The sequence below is a fragment of the Epinephelus moara genome, chromosome 8 (genome assembly GCF_006386435.1).
Source record: "Epinephelus moara isolate mb chromosome 8, YSFRI_EMoa_1.0, whole genome shotgun sequence".
NCBI classification, from domain to species: domain Eukaryota; kingdom Metazoa; phylum Chordata; class Actinopteri; order Perciformes; family Serranidae; genus Epinephelus; species Epinephelus moara.
The window spans coordinates 699,443-707,995 of NC_065513.1; the positions used below are offsets into that span (position 1 = coordinate 699,443).

At 46.5% G+C, this 8,553-nt stretch overlaps 1 protein-coding gene across 2 annotated transcripts in view; it reads left to right on the plus strand.

Annotated features, from left to right (window-relative positions):
- Positions 1–8: 8 nt before the first annotated feature.
- LOC126393912 (retrovirus-related Pol polyprotein from transposon 412) overlaps positions 9–8,553 on the plus strand; it is an 11,555-nt gene continuing 3,010 nt past the window's right edge. Inside the window, exons 1-3 of one of the 2 annotated variants that reach the window (XM_050050349.1) lie at positions 9–6,833; positions 6,919–6,983; positions 7,405–8,318. In XM_050050349.1, the coding sequence (XP_049906306.1) occupies positions 4,876–6,558 (1,683 nt within the window). In that variant the 5' untranslated portion in view covers positions 9–4,875 and the 3' untranslated portion in view covers positions 6,559–6,833; positions 6,919–6,983; positions 7,405–8,318. The other variant, XR_007570315.1, reaches the window with a different exon arrangement.

The window sequence follows — 8,553 nt, forward strand, 5'->3', positions numbered from 1 at the left end:
CTCTTCAAACTTCTCTAATAATTTCAAATCAAGCTTGAACAAAGTCATATCTGCAGATTGTAAATATTTTGGGGCTACTGTTTGAATTCACTTTTTTTCCACTGTTAATAATAAGGCACTGGCCACTAAACCATAAATACTTGTCTGTGTTGTCTTTATACTGCCACACGCACCTCCCAGAGCCGAACCTTAGCATTTTCTGATCTAGTCCAATTACCACCTTATAAAATTAATAAACTCATACTCTTCTTATTGAGCATTACTACATGTACTTGCTACATAATTTGTGGCGAGCTAGCCAGGAGGTCGTGGTTCAGTATAAATACAATTTTACTCATTCAGTATCACAAATCCACTCTCAAACATGGACTTGTTGGAGTCACTAGGTATCAAAATACCAAACGCGGTCTTGGTCAGTGGCGTTCCAGAATATAATGTAGATGAAATAGAAGATTTCCTCCTACAGTACGGTGCCATCGAGCGTTCTCTACCGATAAACTCACCGGAGTCTGATTTCCACAACATGTGGGTCGTTGAGTTTAAAACCAGGTCAGCTTTCGATTTATTGGGTCCAATTCTGCCATATACATTTAAGCCTGAAGATAATGAATACTGTGTTCAAGACTTGTCTAAAGTTTATTCGGCTAATGTTGGTTGCTCAAAGACTAAGACTTATTTAGCTGACTTAAAACAAGTAGCAAAACTGTGTGGTCAAGATTTTGCTGAAGTTTTACAAGAACTGATGTCCCAAATAAATGAAGCTGCTACAGAACTCCGCCCTGGTAAAACTGAGAGCCCCAAGGAGGAACCTGTCATGCCACTGGAAAACAAAATGGCTGCTCCCATTCCAGCACAAAACAAAATGGATGCCACTCCTGCTCCACCAACTCACAATCTGGCTGCTGGTTCTGCTGCAGTTGGCACACATCCTGCTGGTACTCCACATTCAATCAACATATCTGCTTCTGATTTGAATCCACCTGGAGTACAGAGGTATGTTGTGGAACACATAGTGAAGAGCGATGACAGTAACATGCGTTCATCTCACAGGTTGCGCATGTTTTCGGGAAGAACACCACGCCCACAGCATGAGGTGGACTATGATACATGGCGCTCTGGTGTGGACCTCATCTTAAAGGACCCAGCCATTTCTGAGCTACAAAGATCCAGACACATTCTCGACAGCCTTCTTCCACCTGCGGCTGACATTGTAAAGCACCTCAGCCCAGACCTTCCTGCAGAGACATACATCCAACATCTGGATTCAGCATTTGGAACTGTGCAGGACGGAGAGGAGCTTTATGTGAAGTTCATGGACACGCTTCAAGATTCGGGTGAGAAACCGTCTGCTTATTTACAGAGACTGCAAGTAGCCCTGAGTCTGGCTGTCCAGCGGGGAGGAGTGAAGCCAAGTGAAGTGAACCGGCACCTACTCAGCCAGTTCTGCCGGGGATGCTGGGATAACACCCTCTTATCTGAGCTCCAGCTAAAGCAGAGAAAAGCAAGCCCACCTTCATTTGCTGAACTGTTGCTGCTTTTAAGAACTGAAGAAGATCGTGAAGCGAGCAGAACTCTGAGAATGAAGCAACATCTTGGAACATCTAAACAGAGAGTTGCAGCTCAAGCTCAGTTCGCCATAGAAGAGGAGAAAGGAGTTGCTGCTACCCTATCTGCTCTCACAAAGCAAGTGGCTGATATTCAAAAGCAATTGGCTGCTCTAACGGCCTCCCAGTCTCACCGGTCCAGTGCTCCTGTCCCAAAGCCTCACCAGAGACAAAGGACAACTCCAAGTGTGAACGCACCGCCCTCCAATCCGAAGCCTGGTTTCTGTTTTCGTTGTGGGGAGGACGGACACATCAGGCCACAGTGCGAGAATAGACCTAACCCAGCACTCGTTGATGCAAAACGGAAACAATTCAGTGAGAAGAAACAAAAGTGGCAGAAACGCAATCCAGCTTCTAATGGACATTTAAACTAGATTCAGTTCCTGTAGTGGGACATACAGGAACTGCGCGGGACCCACACTGTCCCTCAAGGTACAAGAAGACAGTTCACTGCGCAGACCAACAGACCCATCCGGGGCCAACCACAAAGCTGCCTCGTGGGCTTATCGGATCCAAATGCACAGCAGAAGTGGACATTGCTGGTCACACATACCAATGTCTCCTTGACACAGGATCACAGGTCACCACCATACCTGTGTCCTTTTACAATACACACCTTCAGAAGCAACCAATTCAACCACTCAATGATCTACTGCAAGTTGAAGGTGCTGCTGGTCAAACAGTCCCATATCTTGGCTATGTTGAGATCTCTATCAAGTTTCCTAGAGACTTTGTTGCTGAAGAATATGAAATATCTACACTGGCTTTAGTTGTTCCAGACGCACACCCCGATGTTTCAGCAACAGTTTTAATTGGAATGAACACTCTAGAACCACTGTACGAGCAGTATCTTGGCGAACACCCAACATTCCAGCCCAGTGCCCATGGGTACAGAGCCGTGTTGAAAACGTTACAGCTGTCACATCAGCAGAAGGACAATGGCAACACAGGAGTTGTACGACTTCTAAGCAAGGCTCCAGTGCGTGTTCCGGCCGGCCGCACGATCGTCATCGAGGGTTTTGCAAAAGTCACCTCTCCGTCGTCCAGCCAGAGTGTCCTCCTACAACATCCTGCTTCCACTCTGCCCGGTGGTCTGTGTGTCAGCAGTTGTCTCATCACTCTCCGGCTCTTCCTCCATACAAAGTTCCCGTGGTCATCACCAACGAATCCGAGCAAGACACATTCATTCCACCCTTCAGTGTCGTTGCGGATCTCGAGACATACCATTGCATCCTGTCTGAACACCAAGTGACCCATCTTCCAGCTGAGAAACCACCATCCAGCCTGAACATCAACTTTGGTGAGTCCCCACTGTCACCTGTATGGAAGAAGAGAATCACAGAAAGGTTGAATAACATCTCGGAGGTCTTTTCCCACCATGACTTGGATTTTGGTTGCACAACGGCTGTGAAACATTACATCCCACTCCACGACAATACACCGTTCAAACTACGCACCCGGCCAATCCATCCGCAGGACTATGAAGCTGTTCGCCGTCACCTGCGTGAGCTTCTGGAAGCCGGAGTTATAAGGGAATCATCATCACCCTTTGCGTCTCCTGTTGTTGTGGTGAGGAAGAAAAATGGTGAAGTCCGATTGTGCATCGACTACCGCAAACTAAACCTCCAGACAATTAAGGATGCATACCCCTTACCCAACCTGGAAGAATCGTTCTCAGACCTCGCTGGTTCCAAATGGTTTTCAGTACTTGATCTGAAGTCCGGTTATTACCAGATCCAGATGGGTGAAGAAGATAAACCCAAGACAGCCTTTGTCACTCCACTCGGCTTCTGGGAGTTTAACTGGATGCCCCAAGGTGTTACCAATGCACCTAGCACATTTCAGCGCTTGATGGAACGCTGTATGGGGGACCTCCATCTGAAGGAGGTGCTGGTGTTCCTTGATGATTTGATCATTTTTTCTGATACCTTGGAGGAACACGAACAAAGGCTGCTGAGAGTCCTGAACCGGTTGAGAGAGTACGGGCTGAAACTGTCATCAGAGAAATGCCGATTCTTCCAAACATCTGTCCGCTACTTGGGCCACATTGTCTCAGAAAAAGGAGTTCAAACAGACCCAGAAAAGATAGAAACCATCAAAACCTGGCCGATTCCACAAACACTTAAACAGCTGAGATCTTTTCTGGGCTTCGCAGGGTATTACCGCCGTTTCATAAAGGACTACTCCATCATAGCCAAACCACTGAACGATCTGACTCGCGGATACGCACCTGCTCGCAAGTCAAAGAACCAGAAAACTCACAAGAAACCTACCTACAGTCCGACCCAGCCATTTGGGGAAAGATGGAACCCCAGCTGCCAAAATGCATTCAAGACACTGATTGGAAAACTTACCACTGCTCCAGTCCTTGGGTTTGCAGATCCATCTCGCCCATACATCCTCTACACTGATGCTAGCGTGATGGGACTCGGAGCAGCGTTATATCAGGAGCAAGAAGGAAAATTGAGAGTCATAGCCTATGCAAGCCGCGGGCTATCGCAGAGTGAGAGCCGTTACCCAGCCCATAAGCTGGAATTCCTTGCCCTCAAGTGGAGTGTCACGGAAAAATTCCAGGATTATTTGTATGGCGCTGACTTTACGGTGGTTACTGACAGCAACCCGCTGACGTACATCCTCACAACAGCTAAACTGGATGCTACAGGACATCGCTGGTTGGCTGCTCTATCCACATACTCATTCAAGCTGCTGTATCGGGCTGGTAAACAAAACCGTGATGCTGACGCTCTCTCGCGGCGCCCTCACCCATGCTCCACTGAAGAAGCTCCCAAAGACCATGAACTTATCCATCAGTTCATTTCCCAACACGCTGCAGACTCTGATGCCATTCGAGAGGACATTGTGAAAGCTATCTGCCAAAATCATTTGGTCAAAGCTACACGGCCAGATGATGGAGGTCAGATTGGTTTCACATTCATTGAGTCCTTGTCGACCAAAGCTGACACTATTCCTGACAGCTACTGCTCCGAAAGCCTCCACCAGCTGCCAGTCATTCCTGCTCTGAACATCCAAGAAAAACAACACACAGATCCCTGTATTCGAGAGCTTATCCACCAGCTAGAGACAGGGGAGAAGATCCCGCCGACTGCAAGAGCTGAGCTCCCTGAATGTCCCCTCCTGCTCAGAGAATGGTCCAGGTTGGAACTGGTGGATGGAGTCTTGTACAGGAGGAGACGGGACAATGAGGATCTGTCATACCAGCTTGTTCTCCCAGGAGAACTGCGTCCCATGGTCTTAAAGCCTCCATGACGATATGGGCCACATGGGGATCGAACGTACACTCGATCTTGTCTGTACAAGATTCTATTGGCCCAAGATAGCAATGGATGTGGAGCAGAAGATCAAGACCTGTGGCCGCTGTGTGCGCCGGAAAGCCTTGCCCGAGAGAGCTGCACCGCTTGTTAGCATAAAAACCTCACGACCGCTTGAGCTCCTGTGCATGGATTTCCTGAGCCTTGAACCTGATTCCAGTAACACTCGTGACATCTTGGTTCTAACCGACCATTTCACCAAATTCGCTGTTGCCATTCCTACGCCCAATCAAAAGGCAAGAACTGTGGCAAAATGTCTGTGGGAAAACTTCATCGTTTACTATGGCATTCCAGAGCGAATTCACACCGACCAAGGACAAGATTTTGAGTCAAAGTTGATCAAGGAATTTTGTGAGGTTGCAGGCATCCAGAAGAGTCGCACAACACCATACCATCCGAGGGGAAACCCAGTGGAACGTTTCAATCGGACGTTGTTGGCAATGTTGGGAACTTTGGAGCAAAAACAGAAGACAAGATGGAAAGAACATGTTAAACCATTGGTTCACGCTTACAATTGCACCAGGAACGAGGTCACAGGATTCACCCCGTATGAATTAATGTTCGGCAGAACACCTCGTTTACCTGTGGATCTAGCATTTGATCTCCCTTTGTGTAATGCCAAACACAAGAACCACTCTCAGTACATCAAATCTCTCAAATCAAGATTGGAAGGAAGCTTAAAAATTGCTTCGACCAATGCTTCCAAATCTGCTGACCGGAACAAAGCCCGCTTTGATAACCGTGTGATACCATCAGCACTGGAACCAGGGGACCGGGTGCTAGTAAGGAATGTCCGTCTTCGTGGGAAACATAAACTTTCCGACAAATGGGAGGAAGAAGTTTATGTCGTTGTCCATCGAGCTGGAGATCTTCCGGTTTATAAAGTGAAACCTGAAAGCAGTGACGGACCTACGCGGACCCTGCACCGTGACCTCCTCCTTCCATGTGGTTTCCTCGTGGACAGTAATGAGAACTCACCCTCTGCAGAGCACTCACCTGTCCGCAGACCCAGAACTTGTCAGCAGAGCCAGAATCCAGATCATCCAGATCCTTCCACAGACTCTCTTGCTGGGGATGAAGATTCAGAGAGTTTGGTCTCTTTAAATGTCAGTCCTCCTACTTTACATTTCACAGTGGAGAAGCAACATCACTATCCAGCTGCATCCATTGAGAGTGAAAACGAAAGAGCACTGATTATTGATCCTCCAGTTGAAACTGAAGACCAAAGAGAGCCACCTCCAGTTGAAGAATCCAGCAGTGAGCAGTCTGAATCTGACATGGAAGAGAACTTACCAGAACCTGTTGAAAATCCACCTATCGAGCATGGTGAAGACCAAAACTTACCTGGAAATGAACAAATACTTACCGAAGATTCTGTCGTTTCCACCGAAGATTCCCCCGAAGAACACAATCCTGTGGGGATACCTGAAAATGACCCTGACATAGTTGACATTGCACTGAGACGTTCAGGACAACAAAGAGCGCAACCTCAAAGACTCCAATATATCACTCGCGGCAATCCATTGATTTCCGTAGTACAAACTATGTTACACAGTTTGTCTGATGCATTAGGCGTTAGTACTACTGCCGATGCTAACTGTCCCTTATCCGTTCACGTTGTTTAGTTTTAACATGCAACGGGACGTGCATGATTTAAGGTGGGGAGGATGTAGCCCACATAGAAAATGCGCTTATGGTGGATAAATGTAACAAATATTTATTTCCTACATTCTCCCGTGTCCTTAAACGCACCCTTGAGTCACGTAGTTACGTGCGCACGCACGCTGAGCACCTTGCGAGCCTGTTAGCCAATCGCGTTCCTGTAGTCCTCTTCAATTGTGTGTCCTGCTCGGTTGGCAGACAGGCAAGGGGAGACAGGCTGCAGGGACGGCTGCAACAGGTACGCGACTCGTTTACACGCTGTTTCTCACATAATAATATATCGTGTGCACTTCTAACTCCAGCTATGCGTTGTACACTTTTAGAAGTTTGATACCAACCGCGTGCTGATGCTGGGTGCTCGCTGTGTGACTGTCTAGGAGTGGAATTGGTGAGTCTGCTTGGTCTAGTTTCATTTTGCTACACGCCGTTAGCATTAGCATACTGTTAGCTGCGCCCATATGTCTGTACTTAATGGCGGAGCATTGTTATGCTAATGTAGCGGTGTTATCGGCTTTTGTAGCCCACTCTGCTTCTTGTTTAAAGCATTTACAAGCTATTTAAGGTTACGGTGACTGAATGGTTACACTGTGTATTTTTTTTGGTTTATGCATTGCCAGCCGAAGCACTTTAAAGCCAACGCTTGTTGTATATTGTATGTTTATTATTACTGGTTGAATGTAATGATTTACTGTTGATATTTAATTGTGTATGCACTGAGAACTGAGAACAAAACAACCAAACTAGCTAGTATTAATGATCTATTGTTAAATAATTTTACTCATGGTTGGTCCTGTTTTAATTAAACACAGGTCAGGTGTGCCCTGCTTGGTGCCACCACCCGATGGCGAGCTAAGCCCAAGAAGGAGCCTCGAACACCATCCTCCCACAGCAACAGCACTCCTGTGGTTCGGTAGGGGCTGCTGCAGCCAGTCTACTGCGGACTGTGATTTATCACCAGTGAGGTGATTGGGTGGAGTACAGGTACTCCAGGTGTTTTCCTGGACTAGGACTGTTGCATTTCTTTTGCTGTTGCTATTGTGAAACTGTAAACTGAACTGTTTATTTGTGGTCAGAACAAATGGTTAAAACAAAGTGCACTTTTTCCTCTTCAAACTTCTCTAATAATTTCAAATCAAGCTTGAACAAAGTCATATCTGCAGATCGTAAATATTTTGGGGCTACTGTTTGAATTCACTTTTTTTCCACTGTTAATAATAAGGCACTGGCCACTAAACCATAAATACTTGTCTGTGTTGTCTTTATACTGCCACACGCACCTCCCAGAGCCGAACCATAGCATTTTCTGATCTAGTCCAATTACCACCTTATAAAATTAATAAACTCATACTCTTCTTATTGAGCATTACTACATGTACTTGCTACACTTGTCTCTGATATCTCCTAACAGTTTTCCAAGAAATTTCTGATATTTACTTTGAAACCGATGCTATATTGCTGCATACTCTGTAGTTCTTATGCATAGAGTGTGGCTGGCAGTGAATGCTTGAAATACATAGCAACAGTAACCAAGGGAGCGGGGCTTAGCTAAGGATCATGTTAGCCAATGACATTCCGTTTGGAGCCTCCACCTTGTTCCCCGGCGCTGCGTTCTGATTGTTTGTCCCTCTTCACCGAAGGACACGGCAGTCGTTATGGTAAGTGGTAGGAGCTTGCTTGTAGCGTAGTCATTTTGTGAATGTTGCTCGTGCTTCTGACATTATATGTGGGTTTGTATGCTATATAAACTATGTGTGTACCTACATTATATCAATCGTCACTAGCTCAGCTCAGTAAGATACCGTAACCGTTCGTTAGCGTAGCCGTTTGTTAGCAAAGCGGCTAGTTAGCGTAGCGGCTAGGTAGCGTAGGACTTACTTAGCCCCCAGCATCCTTCGACTCAGCAGGAGAGTGCGGTATTTTAGGTGTTGCGTCAGCTCACACCGGTTGTTTTTAAACTG